The sequence below is a fragment of the Prinia subflava genome, chromosome 7, assembly GCF_021018805.1.
Source record: "Prinia subflava isolate CZ2003 ecotype Zambia chromosome 7, Cam_Psub_1.2, whole genome shotgun sequence".
Lineage (NCBI taxonomy): Eukaryota > Metazoa > Chordata > Aves > Passeriformes > Cisticolidae > Prinia > Prinia subflava.
The window spans coordinates 22778012-22801728 of record NC_086253.1 but is presented as its reverse complement, the minus strand read 5'-3'; the positions used below and the strand labels follow the sequence as shown (position 1 = coordinate 22801728).

Sequence of the window (23717 nt, the reverse complement as noted above, 5' to 3'; positions counted from 1 at the left end):
AAACTTGCCCTGTCCTTACCAAAAATATTGAAGTTATTTATACTTACCCTATCAAAGCCCATAGCACAAAGGTTTTCTATTTTTTTGGTGTATTCTGGACTAGAAACTGGTGCTCCAGCATACACATGTGCCCAAAGTCGAGCTGTCTGTTTAAACATTTCTGGATTTTGTTTGTACTACACAAAAGAGAGAGGGGGGAAAAGCAGAAAGTTAAATCAACTCAGCAATCCAACCAAACAGCAAGACAATATGGCAGATTGCAACCCATCATTCTTCCCACAAAATCTTCCACGATGTTTCAAACTGATCATGCTGCTATTCTTGAAGTATATGTAGAGGTGAGGATTACAAAGAGCAAACCTATGCAAGCATTTGATATAATGAGTTTGCCTTCAGGTTAAATTATGCACTGTTGGTATTTGATGTGTGCACCCAGGTACTGCTCTCAATCGCACCGATCAAAGTGAAGTAGCTATATTTAGCACAGCTGCTGAAAATTTATATTCAGAGTGACAGAGTACAAATTATCCCTACGTTAACATCCCCTGAACACGGTACTATGTACTGCTCTAATGCATTCCTCTAATCACTTAAAAATATATATGGTTTTATGCACTGCAAGTAGGCCTGCAGTTCTTCAGTCCAGGCTAATATTCTACTACTAGGCTTCCTCCTGAGAATGAGGCTCTCGATCACACAGGTGACAGAAGAAGGGCTGAAAAACGGGTGAGCAAGTGCAAAAAGCTAGGGAGCTGCAACTCTTCATGAAAGCTATTATTTACCAGAAAAAAAAAATCACGCCAGTATGCACCTATATGATTTTGTACCAATCTCGTCACTAACCAGTTTTCCAATAAACAACAGACCAGACCATATTGCAGAGAATTTTTATTGTGTGCCAAGAACTCAACTGCCAGGAAAGTGGGTCATCTGTCATAAACTGTACTCAGTAAAGTTAAACAGTTTTCCCATTTTAACAGCTTTTGTATGAAATATCAAGGTTTTTGCCTTTAAAAAACCCTCTTCTCTTAGATCATCACTTTAATAAGATAAGATATTAGGAAATACATTTTTCAAATATTTAGGTACATTTTAAGGATGTACCAGGAAACATAGCTGATTAACATTCTTAGACATTTCATTAATACAGGAAAATAATTATTAGATCTGTAAAGCATGGTAAAATGCTGTACATGTCATTTTGCCTCTCCTACAACAACCCACAACAACCACACTGCTTTGTGTGCCTTGCCCACCTCCCTCTAATTTTAATCCATGTCATAATTTGTATATTTATTATCTGGTGGCATTAATGCCATTGAAACAAACATGGGAGGCAATCTAGTGTTGGAAATAAATCATTGTTATAAATACAGTGGTCTGTAATAAATTTCTTTCGGTGTAATGATTAAAAAAAAGAAGGATTAAGTTAAACACCAGTAGCATCGTGAAATACTATTTTCTTCTGCTCTTAATTAATTTTTTAAAAATATTTTTGAGAACACTGCCAAGCCTAGAAAGCAAGTAGCTGAAGTGCAAAGAATTAGTCATAACTGAATTTTACTCAGAACTAGCTCTCAGTGTTCTATTAATATAATTCCTTTACTTAGGTATCTGTAAATAATCCAGTTTCTCACTGAATTTAGAAAAGCCTAAAGGCAACTTTCACTGATGTTTCAGTATCAGGAATTTGAGGCGGTTCATGTTGCTGTACTGAAAAAAATCCCAGCAACCAGAGCAACTAAAACACCAGACAGCTGGTGTCTGAAAATACTGCTCTTACTCAAATAGGAATTCTCCCTGGGATTCTCTCAAGAGCCTGTAGGAACTGCCATTTACCTAGATAACATACAGTTTAATAAAATAGCACAAGTGTGAAGAATAATTAATTCCTTGTGAATTTTTGTCTTGGAAAAAGCAATTAACCCCAAACAAAGTAAAAGAGACCCCAACACCAAATAAACACACAAGAAAAGCAGTTGTTTCCCGACATCTCTCTAAAAACCACTATAATCACTCTCTAATTACATAAACATGCTTTTACCTCAAGGCCAAACCCCAGGATAGAATTCATGCAGGTATTTGCAGGAAACAGGATAAACTGAATCCTCCCCACATCAGCCATGCCACAGTCCCCCTGGACACACCCCCACGAGCACCCAAGGGGCAGCCTGGAAAATTGCTCTTTGGAATCTACAGTTTCATGGAGTTTTCTGCCTGAGAAAAACACTCTTACCAGCTCAAGTGCTTCCACTGTTATGATTCCCACACAAAATTCTACCATCAGAGCCAGAAATGGGAAACACTATTTTTGTGCTTTGTAAAAAACGATGTAGTGTTTGTTTCAATGAAGGAGTGTGACAGCAAGGGCATACATCCCAGAAAAAACCCAGTGCAGGGACATGCCTGGTGGCCTTTCTGGCATTTGCAACACTTCTCCCTGGGCAGAGCAATGCAGCCTGACAGACTGTTCAGGGACATTTATTCAGAGCAGCCTTACTGCAGAATCCCACAAGCAAGCCTTCTGCACTTTCTGAGGACAGCGGTAGCAAACAGCTCTCACACACCCAGCAGTGCAATGGGCTACCTCTAATCTCTGTGTTCCCCCTGAATCCTGACAGGTTCGAAAAAATGCTTGCCCATCATTCTACACTGAATTTAAAAGGGAAACAGTGCACACCTTGTCACCCTAGCCTGGAGGGTTCTGACTTACAGAAGATACAGGAGAGATAGGAAGTTCTTCTGGCATCAACTTGCTTTTGTTCTTCTGTTACTGAAATACATTTCCCCTTACTGCCAGCCAGCGGGGAAGCCAGGCTGCCCTTCTCTCTCCCCAGAGTAAAAAGGAAAACCCACACATACTTGGGACACTGTTGAGAATTGTCAGAGGAATGACTGTTTCTATCCTTCAGCAACACTTTAAACATGCCAGTTCTGGTATTGCCTAAGATCCAACTGACATTTTTTGGTATTAAAAGTTATCACTAATGTCTGAAAGGTAACAAATCTTATTGATTATAAAATTTTACTGACAGCAATTCAATCAGTGATTAAAACAGCTATCCCCAAGTCATTATTCATAAAATTTTGACATTAAACAAATACAATGCTCAACATTGTAATCCATATTAGTCACATTATCATTTAAACCAGAAGAGGAGCTACATACCAAGCCAAATCCAATTAAAATCACCAAGTTAAAACTCATTTAAAACCAATAGCATATTGCTTTTCTTATACTGGAAGCTTTAGATTTTAAAAGGCAAGTTACACTGAAATTCATTTAACTATGCTGTTATCTCCTGACATTTCTCACAAGGTGATATAAATAAAGGACAAAACCTCCTGACACCATAGAGTAACTAATACTCACTCTGGAATTCAAAAAGAGCACAAAACACTGTAGCAGCTGATATTTAGTATATGCAATTTTACAGTAAGTTGTTTAAAATCCTGTATCTCTTGTTAGCCTTGGGACCTAACCTGAGTCAGTAAAGATTACAGAAGCGTTACAAAATCACAGTCAAGTGAGTATCTTACCTGGTTTGCCACTACTGCATCTTGTGGATCATCTGGTTCTGCAGCTGCCAACAATGCTTGCAGTGATAACAACACTGTTCTTAGAGTCATTGCTGCTGCCCTAAAATTGAAAATTCAAAAAATCCTTTACCATACCCCATGCCCGTATTCACCCTTGTCGCTGTACTATAATAGATATGAGTTCATGTACAGATTTTAAGTCCAAGAAACATAATTTTAAACTGCTGCAGCTTATTAAAATACTGTTCTGTATATATATATTTAAATGAGGTTTTCAAGGTGGACTTTTACCGCTTTCTGAAGTTTTTGCAAAGTACCTTGACCTACACATTTCCCCCTGCCCATTTAAGGCAATGCACTTCCTATGGGGAAAACGCCCCACCAAACCCAACGCCAAGCCAGGCTGTGCCATTCTCCGTGCCGGTACCAGCACCTCTCTCCCGGGGCGGGGCCGGCAGCCCGCGGATGCTCCCTCTGCCGGCCCGCCCCGTGCAGGAGCACTGACCTACATTTTAAACGTGTAACAGGTAAGGAATTCTATACACTGGACCTCTTTGCACCAGTTTTAACATTACATTTTGAATTAAATTGAACCATTTACATAGTTAATTACTACTACAGTAACAAAAAGGTTAGGCTGATTATGGAATGTGCAGTCAAAATACTTCCTTGGCTTCCTCTCACTACAACATGACATGATTGTTGGCAGCAGGAAAACATTCTGTAGTCACAATGGTCCTGTAAAGTCACTTTTTGCCCCTGTGAAAGAACCCTGTTGAAGGCAGCACAGTCCCAGAGTTAGAACTTCTAAGATTTTAGGTTCTTATCATTTATCTTGATCTCAAAGTGTATTTAGAAAAAGACACCTCAATAATCCAGTAAGGGAAAACCCGGTATGCTCAAAGAAGTCAAACTCTCAAAAGTAATCACATGAAATTGTTACACACTGGAAATCTGGGAAGTTGCAACATTTATGCAGTTTCATTAGATTTTGATCAGAAATAACATCTGAGCTACCATTTCAGTTGGCATACACTGGAAACCAAGTAAGAACTCCAGAGACTCTGTGAAAGTTGCATATTTCTCATTTGAATGTTTAACTAGATTACTGAAATTGTGGCAATGGCACAGACAGATGTTCAAACCAATACAAAATCTGTTTACTCTGCTTAAGAACTAATAGCAAGGTGAGAGGGGAAAATGCAACATTTTAGATTTGAGCAAAGTGATTATGACACAGGAATGCCAGAGGAAAGTTGTGAAACACAGGCATCCAATTTCTTACAAACCTCAATTTTCAATCAACAGAACACAGTTCAATAATTTCAGAAGACTACAAATAAATGCAAAGAGTTTGTCAGAATAGGTGGGGAACAGTTTGACCTGATGGTCCAGCTACAAAGGAAACAGCGTGCAAGTGCATTTCTAGGCTTAGTTCGCAGAAAATTATGTATTTTCCAGTACTGAGTCACTGTATTAAAGTACTCTAACAGTGTACACCAATGAACAGAGAATAGATGGCAGTAGAATGTCAGAGGTACATTTGTGGCACCCTTATCTTCCTAGATGCTTACATTCACAGCTTTCTTGCTATGTCACTAACCATTCAAACATGCCATTCTTCCCTAATTGTTTCTAATTCTAGAAGATTTTTCTCAGCAAGTTATTTTTTAGCTTGATAATTATTGCTGAGCTTTCGCAGTGCAATGTTCTACATCAAAATGCAAGTGCGAAACATCCCAAATGACAGAGATTTTAATTAGCACAGTCTCATTCCAACTGCCACACCAGCTTCAAGTCCCTTAAGCTGAATGTAGTAGACTTAAATCTTAAAAATGTCCTTATGCTTTTAAATGTGAATTCTGACAAATCATAAAATCATCACAACACACATTTGTCCTCTTTCAAACCTATTCCTTAGTAATTTTTCTTTTCTTTACAGGTGCCTAATGCTGTTTTGCTCTTATAATTTCCTTGGGCTTGTAATTTCTACTGGTTTATACTATCTTGAAATTACCCTATTTAATGTATACACTGATGACATAATTCAGTCTCATCTGCTAGCATTACAGGAATGTAATGCAACACATGTACTATTCCAGCATTCAGGTGTCATGGAATACTAACTCTTTCAGGCCTTACTATACTCAAATGGATGTAATAATTGTTTATTTTTATGCAACCAATTTCAGGTACTATCACATCTGCCATGCCCACTGTAAAACCTCAAGTCTTTTTCCCAGTTAAGTAATTTCGTTATTTCCAGTAGTTCTAAAGACAGACTTAACATGAAATACCTATCAACCATAACTAATGCTATAGTTACTTTATCCAAATAAAAGCTGTCCTGTCCTTTCCTTTAGAGACATCTGAAAATGTAGAGAAGATGACATAAAAAGGATCACAGTCTTTTGTGCCACTTTTATATGAAATTAACTTCCACTTACACTGTACCTTCTAGGAGAGGACTGTAAAATATACTTTGGGGAGCAGAGGGCATCATTAAGAACCAAAGGTGCCATGGACACCAGCTGTCCCCAGCTGTCTCTGGCTTTCAAGACTGCCAGGTCCTTTCAATCCCTGTTAACCTGTTATATTTGTAATTTTTATACAAAGCACACTGACACTTAAACATCTGACATTCCAATTTCAAAATGCCAATAAAAAGCAATAACTTATTCATTTATATATCCATTTATATATTCATTTATAGATGGCTATATGACCAGAGAATTTAAACTCTGAAATACTAAGTTTTAGACAAGACTGGTTTAGCCAAATTTATAAAAAGGTTTAAAATGTAGCTTACAACTTATTTCAAGTCTCATGTCTCAAAAACAGCCTTCCCATCTCATGCATAGTAAGACAGTCTTTACTGGACAAACATTGAAAGAAGTATTCTTAAATCATAAAAGAAAACCTGTTACAGCTTCAGTTGCTGTTTGTATTAAACAAAAGAAGAAATAAAAAGTTTGTGATTAATGTCAGAGAAAAACTGATGTTTTGTGTAACTATAGCATAACCATCCAAAATTTTCTACCTTTAGAACACAAATTAGCTTTCATGATTAAAGAAAGTAAAAACAGCTTGTTATTTTCCACATAGCTTAGTCTTAGTTTTTCAGATATATATTAAGATTTACAGAAGACGCTGAAAAAACAGCTGAAAACAGATTCTGATTTCCCATGAACTTAAAAGCTCTTCTTTCTTCCCATTACCTTCTTTTGGGAGAATACAGAGAATAGAGATGACTGCCTAGAATTATATTTAAAGATACAGCAAGGCAGGACCTGTTCCTTATGAGCAAAAAGCAAGAACAATTCCCATCATCAGTTCTGAAAGAAAATCTATACTGATAGTGGCACAAAGCTAAAAATCCCAACGTGTACCCACACACACTCCCTCTTCCAACATCTTCCCAAGCCAAAGAAGAATGTCCAGGAGAAGGAAAAAAAAAAAAGAAAAGAAAAGGAAAAAAAAAAAAAAAAGCTGTATTTTTCTTAAAACAAATTTCCACTGCAAAGATACAGATCTTCTGAATTTTCCAATGCACCTCAAAGGTTTACTGATTTAGAATAAAACCCCAAAAAAATTAGGTATTTCCAACTCTTCTTACATTTGAAGTTTACTTCTAGGCATGGATTTATGTGCAACAGCTCAAGGACTTCAAGCAATTCTCTTTGGTAACTCCAGCTAGCTGCATGGTTGTGTTCTAAGTTTGTTCTCTCCTCCTTGACAAAACCAAGGTTTTCTATTGCTGCTGACAGACTTTTCTATCTGATCTGTTCTTAACTGAAGCCTCAGAAGGCTCTTGGAAAATCTTCAGTTCTTCACCATGCTTGATATTTCATGCACTGAGATGGCTTTCCAATCTTTCACTGTACATTGTTTTTGCTTAGACCATCATTCTTGTTACTCCACTCTGGATTTTTCCTATGGCTCCCATCTTTCTTGTACAACAACTCCCTAAACTGGAACACTACTTCAATGGAAACCTGCCTGATCACCAGCAACACACAGCCAGCTTGTATAATGAGTTTTACAGGTAAAACTTCCTATTTGCCTTGCACGTGACCTTACATCCCCTTTGTCCCATTACTGGCTCCTGTTTGCTCCTGAAGCTTACAGTAACCCCTGACTTCCACTCCCATCCCAAAATGTTGCTTAGTTATCCTGCAGCTTTGCCATTTGCAGAATGGGAGGAGGCCACTATCATGCACCAGTGAGCTGCAGAGAGCTCCCTAAAGGTACACACCATCCCTCAGAGCACTTGAAACTAAAAGCCTCCATTCTGGACACCCAACCCAAAAGCTTGGCTTTCTATTGGCACTGCATTTGCTAAACAGCAAGGAAAATCTGGATTGAATCAGAACAAAGAGAGCTGGATATACATTTTGTTCACTTACACTTTTTTCCTCTTTTTTTTTAGATAATATCTTAGGGCATTTCCATTAAAAAAGAGCACCCCTAGTTTGGGTGACTATAGTGTTAACATTAAAAGGCACAGCAAGCCAGCTGTGCCCAGCATGCCCGAGGAAAGAAATCTCTTTTACCTCTTGATGAACAGAGAGAATCCTAAGAGGATTACAAAACACTGCCAGGTTTTTTTTTCTTCATTTTAAAAGGCTAAGTAATTCTCCATTTAGGAAGTTTTTACTTATGTTCTTTACCTTCCTCTCTAGGAAACAATCTCTCTCATTATTCCAAGAGGGTAGCCCAGCAGAATGCCAGGAACAGCTGCAGCCAGCAGATTGCTACTTCACTGTCTACCAAACATGGCTAAGGGAACAGTTTTTTCTAAATAATCTGCAATATTTGTTCCATTTGTGAAATAAATAAGCTTGTTAATCCAAGAGAAAATCTCTGGGACCTTGTAGCAACGGCTTATGGAAGGAAATGAATAAGGCCTTTGAGTGGTAGCCCATTGCATAGTCCCTATTTACAGGACAACTACAAGACCAGGCACCCAGCACAGAAAATTCTACAAAAAAGAATAATAGGACAGTTTTGACACAGCACTGAGGGGAAAGACAGCCTGCTTGCTGAAGGGTTCCCTAAAGCCATGTTAATATTCTCTGCATTTTTGTCAAAGCTTTAGGAAACTTCAGTGCTCCTCAAACACCCTGAACAAAACCCAGCAGATACTGGGTAGTCAGGAAGATTACAAGCTGGCTGCTGCTTATTTATGTATTAAAATTGTATTATCTCTTACAATGATTTCTGCATCTCAACTAAAACTGCAGCAGGAATCCTCTACTAGAGTCACAATGACAAAAATATTCTTATTATTCATTATTGACTGTCAAAGCCACAAAAGCCAAATGTTTTTGTAGCCATATATGCAGCCACGACACATTCACTTAATAATCTCTGCTCAAGGGATTTATGTGGAACAGCTTTCAAGTAATTTAGTTCTCAGGTTTCAATGAACTGCATTAGATATGCTGTATATTTAAGATTAAAGCTTTGAGACAGAGTACTAGCTGGGAAGATAAATATAGGCCATAGTAAGTGAAACCACATAATGAAAATTATGTCAGATAAACCGCATTCCTTTTACAAAATCATACCCTTGTTTTAATTCTAGCAGCAAACAGTAGCTGCTTTGCAAACAAACTGGCGTAACAGGTACTTAAAAATCTAAACATGATGAAAATCCACAGCTGCAAATAATTTCAGTATCAAGCATGCAATGTGGAAAAAGAATTTCATTAAACTCATTAGAAAGAATTTAAAGACATTACTTTGCAAACGGATAAAACCTCCTGCCAACATTCAGAATATCGTCTCAACTACGCTCATTAGAACAGAAAATCATTACCACAGGATGGGAGAGTAGGGAAGAGACTTTTTAAAACTATACAAACACATTAAAATCTTTATATTTGTATTCACCATCTATAAATTAGTATTTTATCAACTTAGTAACTCTTTCAGAAATCCTGCTAAGGCCCACACACCAAACTTCTTCAGTCCTTTAACTCTCAAACCTCACTGAAAAACAGATATGTAGTGAAATGTCAGTCTTATATTTAAAGACAGCAACAAGAGGAGCATTATTCAGTTAAGAGCATTACTAGTCAATGAAGTGGCACTTCAAAAACAGATCTTGTTGCTAAAAGATTTGACAACAGAGATTGTGGAACTAAATATATTTTCTAGAATATTTCCACAGGAATATTTCAGAATTGCATTTGCCCAATTTACTTTTGAATGCCTGGTGAAATAACTTAAATATTAACTTATTGATCTTGGCGGGGGGAGGATTTGGGTTCCTTACTTTTTGGTTTTTTGCTTGCTTTCTAATAAGGCTATTTTATTCAAACTACTTTTCAATCTAGACATGCAGAAAATTTATTTTTGGTGGTGTGTGGTGGACATCCTCCCCCTGGCTCCCTCCTTAGGCCAGCTATGGTCTCAGCAATGCTTGCTAGGCCTCAGCCTGGTTAATGGCAGTTAGATTCCCTCAAGCTTATCAAAAACACTGTCTGATCCCAGAACATCTGTTGTTTAGCAAACTCCTGTCTTCCAACAAACAGCCTTGAGTTCCTTCTTCTATCTGAACAAGAGACCACGTGGAATAGTATTTTTGTTATTGGACTTTTCAAGGAATACTGCAGTAAATACCAACTCATCCTTGTGGCCAGGATAGAAATTTACCGATGATTTCAGTCTATCATCCTGTGACCCCATCTATGAACAATGGCACTGAGAGCCCTTGAGCTGTCCCGGATCACTGCAGGCCGAGACCAGCATCTCCCAGAGTGGGATGACCCTCAGAGCCAGCCAGCTCTCAAGTTTGTGAGACTCTGAGTATTGCCATGGAAAGCCAATGAAGCCTGGACTAATACCCTCACCATCCCTCAAGGCTTAACCCTTTCCCCCCGAGAAGATCCAAAGGCATCTGCAAGTAATTCACTGAACTCGAGGGTAATTTTTCCCAAGTATAACTTTAGACATACTTATTTTTGTTGGTGTGCATGTGTGTTATGAATGTTGCCACTTCAGATTTAACCTGATCTAGTGGAAGGTGTTCCTTTCCATAGTAGGGGGGTTGGAACTAGATTTTTAAGGTATCTTCCTGTTGGAGTCTAGAACATCCCTCTGGCCACCCTGGAGGGTTTAGAGACCAGACAGGGGAGTCTGGGATCTGTACAGGGGGGTCAGTTAGACCCACACAGATCCCAGGAGGACACTGACTCTGATTCCTGTCCATGGGAGTGAACACTCACATGCAGGAAGAATCACAAATCCTAAGAATTTAAAATAAGTAGTGGATGGTTTATTATAGAATATAAATATAGAAATTAGGATTCTTAGCATATGGGGCTGAAGAGACAAGATGGAGGAATTGGGGAGTGGCCCCTGTGCTCCTTGTTCTTGCTCTCATCCCCCATCTTGTGCTGAGTTGGGTTTTAGAGATTGGCTTAGAGCAGAACTGACATGTTAGTATAGGTAATAGGTATTGGTACAATTTTGTAAATAAAAAATATGTCTCGGACAGGGGTACTGTACATAAGGTGCGGGGCTCTCTGATCTGCCCAGTCTGCCGTGTGTCCTGCTCTGCTGGAGATGCCTTGCAGAGCTGAGAAAGAACTAAGATAATGTACCCTGCCAGGGAGGCCTGGCAGAGCTGAGAAAGGACTGAGATAATGAGGAATAAACAACCTTGGAAATGTGCACCGGCGGACTCAGCTTGTCGTCTCTACCTCTGGTGTGTAACACTTAGGGCAAAGAGAAGACTGAAAACCTTATTACCTCTGGGAACAGCAACCCAGAGGAAACTCCCAGGGAACAGCAACCTTGGGGGAACCTTAGTACCTTGGGGGTCAGCAACCCCAAGGAGAATCTCAGGGAATCAACAACCCTGGGATCTTCCAACCCAAACCATTCTGTGATTCTGTGATTCTATGCTGTGGGCATTTCTTAATTAGCTGCATATACTGAAGAACAACAAACAATTTATTTCAGTAATAACCATTCATATTGCTTACTGAGTTTTAGGAAGCTATGCTGGTAAAACCCAATCTTATCTATCACAATACAGAAATGCATCAAACAGTAAACAATGGAGGCAGCCATAAGCTTGTTTTCATCAAAGGATTAGAGGCTTTGATAAGCACTTCAACAATGCTCAAGTGATTTTCATATATCATTCTATGATTTGAAAAGAAAACAAAACTTACAAACAGCACCACTAGAAAATGAAGGGATCATACTACATTAAGAATCATTTGAAGAGGGATTAACAGTATACAGGAAATCTCCCACCATCACCACCAGGTTCTGTTCAATTCTCTCCTTAGTGCTTCCAAATGAAAACACTGTTTCAAAGGAAGAGTTTAAAACTATATAACTGGCACAATAATGGTGCTTCTTTGTGTCAGCTGGTTTAAATATACAGATGTCAAATTCTTTTCCAATACTACTATTTCGTGTACATCTTGGAGAAGGACGATATTAATGTTTGGTTCTTTTCATCAAGCACAAATAAGAGAAATAAGTCACAGATAAAATGATCTGTGCTTGAAAAAATCAACTCAAAGATTACAAGAACACATGTCAACTCTTCTCTCCTGTTTGTCCTTCTGAAATATCAAAGGTTTTGACTAACAACCCCAGAAGTAGATAAATTAAGTTGAAGCTCATGGGTCTTTTAGGTCTTTGCTGCCTTTTTCATACTTACAGACAACCTCATGCCCATTCATTAATGTGTTTCAGAGTACAATCTCTCAGGAGACTGTACTTGGACAGTTAAAGAGCCATTAATCTTCAGCACAACTGTAGGGTGGTGTGAACAATTAGATGCAGCTACAAAATGCACTGGCTTTACTGATAAGAAAAACTATACCACATACCATGGCATGTATATTGAAAGAGTCTACTGCCTGAAAGAACATCAAGTGCTCTGAGATGGTAAGAAAATATATGCCATTCCAGAAGTTCGAAAGACAACAGTTTATGACCATTACAATTTCGTTTCAGTAATTTACACTATACTGTGCCAGATGATTTCTATCACCTCATACGTCTGTAAAAGATTAATACCCTGGATGTGTCACCTGCAAGATCTCAAGACCTCTGCATTCTCCTCCAAAGTTTCTGGTTCAAACCCAACTGATTTCTGCTTGGCCAACAGCACTCTTGATAAAGTTATTGTTCATACTGGTATGATCTGCTGGGGAATTACAGTGCTATTCTTTTGGGGCAGACACGGAGGAAAATAACCATCTACATTAGGTATCATGTCTATATACAACTGTTGTACACAATCTTCAAACCACATAAAATCAATTCCCTTGAAAAACAAAGGAATAATGAGTGCAACTGCTAGCTTGGACACAAGCCTATTCCACAGATTTTGGCTATTAAAACTTCTGCAGTAACATTAACTGACCGAAGAAGGCAATACATAATATTTGTTAACAGAAAAGAACTAAAATAAACTCATACAAAACCACCCACCAATGTCAACAATGAAATGTTCATTCTAGTGCAAAAAATTTTGGAAGAACTCTCTGTGTATATAATATATACTTAGTGCTTTCCAAAATTATCACCCAATCATTTCATTTGTATATTTGCACCTCAGAATACTGTACCAAAATGTGTGCTTTAAGGACATGCAAGGTGAGCTGATGCCTATCCACAACACCAGTATACTTGATTTTGCACATTTAAAACCCCATGGAACCTTACCATTGATCTTTCAGAATATCCAAACAAATGGCCCCAGTGACTGAGCTAATATTAGGATGCCATATTTTGGTGATAAACCGCACCTAAAAAAACAAGACAATTTTTTAAAAAAAGAAGCAGTAATTAAATGCGGTATACTAAGTAAACATTTTAAATCCACCATTTAAAATACTACTACAAAGAAATACTAATTCAGAAAATGTAGTGAAACTGAGACATGACACTGCTTATTTCAAGAGGCTTCAAGTTTGTAAGGCTGTCTGTTAGAGCCTTGCCTTACCCAAAGCAGACCACTGCCAAGCTCCCCAAACTCATCCCTAACTGCTTCCTCACATGTCATGTGTTCACATTCCTGCATTACACAAAGCTAGTTAGAAATATCCTCCAGCATACAAGTATTCATGCTCACAAAGCATTACTAAAATCAGATTTTGGAGGTTTGGGGTTTCTGGGTTTTTTTAAGACACTGAGAAAGGTAAAAGCAGTACTTTCTCTTAAAGGTCTTGGAGACCAAAGCTGTCCTCAGAAAGGACATACACGTCTTTGGAAATTCCCCCTTCATTTTCTTCACGTTGCACTTTAACTGCTTTCTAGTGATTTTGATTGGTCTGTTTCTCATCTCCTCTTCACCCCAAACTCCTGAAAAACATTCTATGCATAGCACAGATCTTTCAACTTTTGCCCCTGACCTGCAAGCAAATCAATGAAGAGAACACATTATTTGTCAGGCACTACAGCAAAAGAGCATACATACAAGAAATGGAGACCACCATGCCCTAAAGCAGCAACCATGCCCTAAACCATGGTATACAGACTCATCTTTCAGCATCCATAACTTGTTTCAGCTCTCCTTCTTTCAGCTCCCACCAGAATGTGTGCAGATTAAAGAACTGAGATCAAAAGACATTTCTTTAATATTTTCTGTGTTTTTTTTCTCCAGCCTCAAGGAAGTAAGTCAAAGCACCTATGAGCTACTGGCACTTCTCTCTTCCTCCTCTTCCTCAGTTCCTTCCCAGTATTACACACCAGGGTGAAAATAATAAGAATCTAGGACATGTTCTTTGTTCAAAGACATCTTTCAGACAAACAGAAAACCAATCAAGAAGCTGAGTCAGACAACTCAGGTATCTGCTGATTCAAGCCACTTCCAATCCTTGTCAGAAGTGAATTTTAAAAACAAACAATCCCAAAAACCCAAACGAACAAGCAAATAATAATACTCAAACCCTACTTGTTAGCCAAATTGTATTATCCAAAAATGTGTGTCTGCAGTACCTTAGGAGGATTAAATGGATATGTTTCTGGGATTTTTATTTCTAGCTGATACCTTCCACCTGCAAAAGACAAGAACAAGTCGGAAATTATGCCAAAAGAACATTACTCAAACTTAGTCTTTCAAGACACTAAAGCTTACACTTCTAAATGAGGGGATTTTCAAGTAATTCAAATTTACCCAGCAGTATTAGTTAGGAGATACATTTAGATTTCATCTGTTTCATAAATAAATGCATATAAAGTCAGTTAGAAAAGCTGTGTTTGCTTGTGCAAATCAGTAACTATACTTCTTAGTTATATTTAATGTGTACATTCCCATTCCCAGTCTTATCATTTCCATGATTTATTTTAGTAAAAGATACCAAAATATGAACCATATATCTCCTAAGCAGATGAAAAAAGAGGCCACAAGAATATTCAGGCTGAACATGGGATATTACGTTACTTTGACTCTTCTGAAACATCATGACAAATTTTCTTCAAATTATACAATTGAAATTACCTGTACTTAATTTTAAACTTTTAGAATTCAAATACATTCAAATAACTCCTTCAGAAACGTTCCTACACTTTGGGAAAAAAATAATAAAGGAGGTACCAGTGTTTATGATGTTCTACATTACCACCTGAAATAGTTACTTCTGTTTCAATTCTGCAAACACTTTGACACACCAGTACCACTGATATAATATGAAGGGCCAGAGCATACAATAAAGGATAATAGGAACTTGGAAGACACAACCCCCTCCTACTGCCCAGTTTTAAAGATTTCTCAGTTTTATCTCTTTATCACAGTATGTTTCTCTATCCTTTTTCCATTATAATTCACTTTACATTTAAGTTCACTACCAATACTTATCTGTTCTGGAGCAATCTCAACTACCTCTGTCTGCCCAGTGAAGGCCATTTGCCAGGCAGTTCAATGACAAAAAAATAATAGGGTATAAAAAAATACACACCAAATTAGACATTTCGTTTTTATAAAAACTGAAAGCATTTATCCTCACTTGCAATTTTTTTCTTCAACATGTTGCTTTTGTTTCAGAAACCTTTTCCCTCAGTCAGTATAATGTGTTACAATTTATACAATTTCTTGAATTAAGGCTGAAGTATTTTCCTTGAGATTTCCAGAGTGATTTACTCTGCAAATCAAGCTATACAAAACCAGCTCTCAAGTAGTGACAATACTGGCAACAAGATACACAGGGAAAAAAAGTCTCAAAGTACTTCTCTTGGCAGTTACGGTATATGGCATCTTTTTATCTGTGCCAAAAAACACATTAGTAGCTCTTAACAGCTCGCACTTTAAAAATGTATTTCAGTCTAATACACTCCACCTGAAACTAGTTAGTATCAGTTTGATATTTTCCACTATTGTCTACAGCTGTTCTTTTTCTCACTTAACAGTAAAGTAACTTGAGAAGTTTTAACAGAAAATACTATTTAAGAAAGGCCAATAAATCCAAAATTATAATAATAATGTCTAAATTGGTTGCTTGTCTGCTTACAGAACAGCACAGGAGAAACAGTTTGGAAGACACACCAATAAGAGATCTTAAGGAAGTTTGGTTTTCTTTAAATTGAACCATAATTCCGCAGCAACTGTTTTTAAGAAAAGAAAACAGCTACACTCTGCCTGGATTACAGAAATTCATCACTCATTCTGCAATTTTGCTGCCACATCATTTTGTAAGATAATATGAAATCTATCATCAGGTATTACCATTTCTTCTGCTTACCACAAACTATTACCAGTCCTCTGCCTAACAGGATATTCAGCCACCAATATTTTTCATGGAGACTGATGAGCTGGTAGTATTATTTATATAGTTTTGTTTTCCACTAAACTTTGCGGTTAAAAGTACAGGTTTAAAGACATAAGCTAAACAAATCTGTAATTTTTTAAATACTAAATTTAAAATACAAATTACTAATACATTCATTAACTTCTGCATGCCAATATTTCTGCATTTTTCAAGAGTATGCATATGTATAGCTTTTTTGTGGCTATTTAAAGCTTGAAATTGAATTAAATAGTAATGGCATAATATTCCTTCTGTAGTCCTACTGGAACAGGTCTCACAAGAGTTAGAGCAATTTTTAGCTATTTCCCTTGAAGAAATACCCTATTATAAATTCTGCAGTTGCTGCGGCTCACATGCAAGTTTGGCTTGAAATTAATACCAATATTACACAGGCTTTAAAAAAAAAAAACAACCCCCAAAAAATCCAAACCCCCAAAACCCCAACCTATCTACCGAAAAGCTCTTGAATCAAGTAAGACCCAGCAGCCATTAATCAAGTCTCTCAAAGGTCCTCTTTCCAAACACGCTTTAACATGGGATGTAAACATGTTTCAATTAAAGTTGTGTCTTGCAATATTCTGGTAATTGATCAATATGAGTCGACACTACTAACAGAAAAATAAAAGCTGTAAAATTTGTCAATAGACAGCATTCTTCTTCTCAGACATTCTTAACTAATGTTCCAACATTACCTAGAAAAAATTTTGCAGCAGCAGTTAGGTTTCAGATACCTCACCAACTACGGTCAACAACTGTTCTTTCACTTCACAATGGTTCTAGAATTCCCTCCTGTATCACAGGGACTGTATGACCAGAACTACTGCATAAAACTTCTTCATAAAGCACTTCTTGCTGTGTCACTGTTCAGATCACAGATGACAAAACATCAGTCAGTAATAATGCAGCATGCATTACTGCTATAGTCATAAAATGAAGATGACACACACTGGCACACCCTTCATAATTATGTAAGGGAATAAATGCATGTAACTATATTACAGAAATATTAACATTCCAAAGCAAATTATTCTAATGTCAGGAAACATCATGGGCTGGCACTAACTCTCATTTTGCTCCTGGATGCATATGCCTTTTAGATTAATGTAAGCATACAATCACACTCCTGTTCCACGAGATCCCTGCCAGAATCAGAATAAAAAACCAATTAGCCCCCCCAAAAGGTTTGGGTAAATTGCTGGTTTTCACTAGCAAGACATGCTGAATATGTGAGCAGACAGTACCCAGCTTTTGAAATTCTAGTCTACCTGAATCATCCAGCATCACACAGAACTCAGATCAGCAGACAGACATTTCAATCTATTTTTACCCTCTTCATGACCTGCTATACAGTTTTTAACTTTTGTGACACATGAATACATCTTTAATTTCAAATAAGTCTCAGTACAGTCTCAAAAAAAGGCCCATTTTATAAACCAAGGTAATACTGACCTGGAGGAAAAAATAGCAAGTTCTGACAAATCAATTCACCCAAGGAGGTTTAATTCTCTCTGGATGGAAAACAAACACCAAAACCAACACCCTTCTACCACCATTCAGATGTTTCCTAGAATCCAATAGCTCATATACAGATGTTAAGCTATTACAATACTATGTCTTGCATTTACAAGATGAACTATACTATTGCAAAACAACAACTATACTTAATTCTAAATAGAATGATTCGCTTCCAAATAGATCACCAGCATGAGTCTGTATTTTAGGTAACAGCACAGAACTCCTTTTAAACTGAAGGCATGTATTACAACCAGAATAAATTCTTTCCAGACATTATCTTCTATCAACTATACATTAGCAGCTGATGAGATGGAGGTACATGGGAGAAGGGAGGGAGAGGGGAAAGCCACCATTATTTATTAGACTGCTGAGGAACTCTGGAAATGAAGTTCTGCAGGGCATCCCTACCATTACAGCTGCTCTATTTTTCTGTTTTCTTTCTTCCAGACTAATTTCCCTTCTTGTCAGCTTCTGACATCCACCCCTGCCCAATGTTCTTCCATGTCAACCACTTTTAGGCTATTTCTTTATACTTTTCTCTCCTGGGCCCCAAAGGCAGAGGAAGGGAGACTCTCCCTGCTCTCAAGTCCAGTGTTGCTGCACCAGCCTCTATTACAGAAAGGCAAATCACAAGGGATGTCCTCTGTTAGGGAAGATGTGACAACCAGATTTTCACTAGCAGTCACTAACGCTTTCAAGTGCATATACTTCTATAGCTACTAAACAATCTTCAGGTATTTTCCCAACCTGATGGGAATTTATTTTTTCAAAATAATGACAAATGGCATGCATCCATTCTCAGGGGAATACTAAAGTCCCACTCTTAGCTCAAAGAGCAACTAGAGCAACTGAAGAACTTGAAAAATTGTTTCATATTCCAACAAAACAATTCATTTGCCTGTAACACTCCTTGATAATTTTTTATTGAAAGTACAAATTCAAATCCAAGTAGATACCTGGCATGGAAAAGTCAAGTAAAACAATGTTTTAAAACTATCCAAAAGATTAAAAAATAAATTTAATATCCTTATACTTATCATTAAAGAACTTTAAAGAGAAGGTACATCTGCCAGTTCCATATATATTACACACAAAGTTTACAAGTATCAGCGCTATTGAGTAATTCTGTATCTCTAAAGAAGCATGCTATATAAGCCTCCCTTAAAGCTTCTTCATGGAAGTTGCTTTGCTTTTACCAGACTTTCAGAGATGCACAATTACTGATACCAGCTTTAATAAACTAGAAAGTCAGTAAGATATAATATTTGAAGAGAGCTAAAGATATGAAGTTCTATTATGGAGTCCCCCATGTCAGTATAAATTAAGTATTGAGACACACAGATGCCCAAAATTAATCCCAAATTTAACCTGCAACAGCATCACTGCTTGAGATAGGAGAAATGCAACGTTTATGAATGATCACCACCCTAGATCACAGAAATACATGTACAGTCTGAAGCTCAGTTCCTCAGTGCTTAATGGTTAAGGAGCTCAAACTGTTGAGACAGTAAACAAACAACTAAAAATCAGAATTATACCAATTACACCACACAGCTTGTATTTGTAAATTAACCTTGATATGGGATAGTCTATCCTACTGTAGAACAGATGTCTCCTCAGGCAACATAGAAGATGAACTGAAATAGTTTTTAAGCTTAGAATCTGTATTTTTTAAAAAAAATCAGACTACTTTAAAACATGTATCTCTACATTTTATGCTATTTTTTATGTAATTATTTTTACAAACAAAGCATCTCAAGACACATGACTTGAAATGTACAATGATTGCATACACAAAAACTTTACTTGCCTTCATATGGTGTGTCCGGAGGTCCTGCTATTTCTCCTCTTAATTCTGTAAAATTTTCATCTACAAGATCTACTTTAATTTGATTTTTGCTCGTCTTAAAAATAAACAGAGAAACAAAGAATCATAAGTAAGCATGAGACATACAAATTTCCCCCAAAATATGCTGGTTTAAATTTTTAGAACAGTACTTTAAAGTAAGTAGACATTTAAAAATATAGTAACCTAAAGTTATTAGCTACCTTCCAGTTGAAATTTAACATAATTAAAAACAGACTGCTTGTGAAGCATTAGAAACTTCAATATTATTAACACTATCATTAAAATATCCAAAGAAATCCAGCAATATATCTAAAATTGTACTTTTAAGTTGACTATATTTTAAAATTACCACGATCTTTCAAATCAGATATTAATTCTACATATCTAAACTGTAAAATTCAACTGACCAAATTACACATCAGTTCTTTTTATATTTAGATGAATTTATTTAAAAATAGATACATTTGTCGCTTTCAATGGAACATGGAAAGACTTCCCCAAATGGAGTAGTATTTTTAACATTGCAATGATCTAAACAGATTATTGTAATCTTAAATTCATGTATATCTTTAATATTTAGACATAATTCACAATTTACTTTATACGCTTGAATTTGTCACCTCCTCAACATTTTCACACCCCATATCAACTTCCTTACAAAATAAACACAGTGTACTTTGATACTGGAGAAAACATATGTTTTCCAGAAACAGATTCTCAGAAGTGTTCAGCCAGAGCTACTCATACCATTGAATTTGCTTTCCAGGTCCAGAGAGCAGTATTAGTTAAAATTCATATAAATCTCCCAGCCAGTAACTTTTATTGGGGGGTTACAAAGACAAATCTCCTTTTAGAAAGATGTAGCATCAAGTTTTTAGAGGTAATTACAAGTTTTTTAATTCTGCTGCTTCTGCATACTGTGCTCACTGACTGCATTACAGATTTCCTCATTCCTGTGTTATTTTTTGCAAAAAATCTTAGCATCTTCACAGATCTTTTAAAATTGCTCCAACTAGTTCTATACAGGTGTGCTTCATTTCACTCTCAGAGTTAACCTGGTTGCTGACAGCTACTAGAGAAGGGTTAAGTCATACAAAGCTGACGGGAGCCATCACCTGGTTCTTGAATCTCTCAGTGATGTGAACCATTAAGCACACAGAATTCACTGGACAACAGCTGGAAAACGACTTGTGTTTCTTCCCTGCCAACATTTCATAGAATCAGTCCCCCCCAAACAAAGAGTGCTCTTCTGACCAGAGACGCTCACAGATATAAAGAAAAATCAAAGATTAGGCAAAAGTTTCACCATGTAAAAATCCTAATTCATTACATTAATCCAATGGTGAACTGGGAGCTTTTAACATCCATAGTTACATACATTTGTCTTTAGAACTTGAAATCCCTTCAACCCACACCAATGAGGCAGCACCTGCAGCTCCCCACAATGGCCAGGCACTGTAAAAAATTCCCTCTCTGAATTCATGGCTGATCTTACATGATGTATCTTTCTGCAAGCTTTCCAACATCCCTCTTAATTTTTTTGCTCTCACGCTTCCAACTGGCAGCTTGTTCCAACACCTCACAATTTTTAAAAGCTTCCTTAAGTACAATTAGGTAAAGTTACAACCTATTTAGGCCCACTTGTGACAGCATTGTTTCCCAGCTTCAACAAGTTTTTTATATAACTATTGCAAAACAGAGGGCATTTACGCTGATTTTCCAGCCTTAATTTTGCTTTAAACAAGCTGAAATTCTAATTTCCCCATGCTGAATTTTAAAAAAGTTTCTCCACGATGTCATGTCATCACCTAACCAGCCCTGCATAAACAGAATTAGATGATGTCTCAGAATCTGTGCCACAAGCACTCTGTTGCACTCACTGAAGACACATCACCACCAGCATAATTTAAGAAAGATGGAATCTGTCTTTTGTTGACAGGCTCAGATTAAGTGACAAGAGTCCCAGCAAGGATTCCTGTGCAAATTTTTTGTCCTCTCCAGTGACTGCACAGTGGTTTTTCAGAGGTACTTCCCCTGTGCGTGTCTCCTTATTCCCAAAGCAGCACACCGGTTTAAATAACCAATACAGGTGAGTCACTGTAACCATCCCTGCAGGTACTGCAGTCACCCGAACCTCAGCTGAGCTTCTCCTGCTCTCCCTCTGCCAATATCACCCAGCAAGCTCCACCTTGATGGCAGAAGTTCTTGATCTTTGCAAATAACTTTCCATTTAGAGGACTGTACTAATAGCAAACTGGATGAATTTCAGTGATACAATCTATGGTTAATCCATGCTGCAGCTTGCTTCATTTTCTACTTAACATTCTGCTTTTCTTCAGTGAGCTGCACAGTCTTGCAGCAGCCTGGATATTCTCCTTCATATTCAGTTTCAGTTAGTACCACAGTAGCTGTTTTTCACAATAAATCCTTCCCAACTCCACAAATTTGTTTAAAAGCAATCAAACACACAGCCTGTCACTAAGATTAGTTTCTTTCAAGAGTCCCTGATCCCGCACTTTGAGATGACTGCTTGTGTAACGACAGCTGGAGCTGTCTCCATGCCCTTATTTGCCTTGCACAGAACCTTAAGGAAAACCAGCATGCTACACTGCACTATTTTATTACAGGGATTGATTTAATTTTGTATTTATGCTTAAATTCTACCACGTCCTCCACATACTAAAATAATTTTCTCTTTACATAACTAAAGATCCTTTTTTCATGTTATTCTGACACTTTTCAAGGTTCAGCTCAGCTCCACCTTGACAAGTATTGCTTCATCCTTCATCCCTGGAGAAACAGCACTGACGTGATTATTAATCAAATTAAATCTGGAGTGTTCTCCTACAATATTTCTCTTTAATGAGGATCACGTAGGATAAAATTACTTAACTTTAGCAGTTCTAACATAATAAATCTCTGGCCTCTACCTCTACCAACAATAGTAGTCTTCAAAAATTCTCTAACACCAATGTTCTTAGCACAGAATTCATGAATCAACTTGTGATCTCACGCCACAAGTTGATTTTCCAGAAGCAGTTCTACAAAGATCTAAATACGCTTCCACACCAAGTCTGAAACAGCATTACCTCCTGTTGATTCAGCAACAACTTAGTGACTAAATCACTGGCCTAGCAGTTCCTGAAATATGAGCAATGCCATTACTTGTAGCATTTATTTCCACAGTTTCACAGCTAAATTCTGTAACAATACAATGCCAAAAAATCAAACAGCAAAATCCCTTTCTAGAAATCTTCAAGTCCAACACTAGCAGAACTTCGCATTACCACACCCAAAATTATTTTGATCAACACTGACCAAAAAAACTCAAATAACCAAGACAAGACAGAGAGAAAGGAAAATAGATGCAACATACTACACAATGCATGACGCCATTTCCCTCTTTTTTTCTTGATAGTCTAGAGGGATTATGGATAACCATTTTCCTTTTAAATGTATCCTTTAAATCTAACTAGGGTCTTGTCAAAAGATTTGTTGCCTTTTAGACCAACTCAACTGCGAAGATTCTTTCTGCACTGCTGTAGTCATGCTTAACCAATTTTACTCTGCCTTGTGGAAACCAATCTCAAGCATAAGAGATTAAACTAAAAGTATGATGCAGACAAGTCGGGGAAGATTCATATTATGCTCCTTTATTCACTATTAAAAGCTATATATCTAAAAAGAATCAATCTTTCATCAAATGTCATTCAGTGAGCATCTTCCAAAGATAGGACACTCAATCACATTTATCACAGTGACCATTGATTGATAATATTTTGACCTGCTTCCTGTTTAAAAAAAAAACAAAACCAAAAAAAAACACAGAATGATACTGTCTAGTTTTATATTTGAGTAACCTCCTTGCAAAGAATACACAATCCACTCCAGCAGAAAACTTGAAGACTAAGTTCTGCCACTGTGAAAATTTTAACACATCTTCACTTCTATGAATGATGCTGTAGGTTTTAGCTTTGATATTTTCCAGATTCTGTACTGCCTTAGTACGTAACTCTGAACTTCCTATAAAGTGT

General features: G+C 37.2%; 1 protein-coding gene across 3 annotated transcripts in view; it reads right to left on the bottom strand.

The window, feature by feature from the left end:
- UBE2K (ubiquitin conjugating enzyme E2 K) overlaps positions 1 to 23717 on the bottom strand; it is a 44325-nt gene that overhangs the window by 6611 nt on the left and 13997 nt on the right. For 2 of the 3 annotated variants that reach the window (XM_063401799.1, XM_063401800.1), the window contains 5 exons: positions 19645 to 19738; positions 14515 to 14573; positions 13240 to 13322; positions 3541 to 3640; positions 48 to 176 (listed from right to left, as the gene is read on the bottom strand). In XM_063401799.1, coding sequence (XP_063257869.1) covers positions 48 to 176; positions 3541 to 3640; positions 13240 to 13322; positions 14515 to 14573; positions 19645 to 19738 — 465 coding nt within the window. The remainder of the gene's footprint in view (positions 1 to 47; positions 177 to 3540; positions 3641 to 13239; positions 13323 to 14514; positions 14574 to 19644; positions 19739 to 23717) is intronic. The other variant, XM_063401801.1, reaches the window with a different exon arrangement.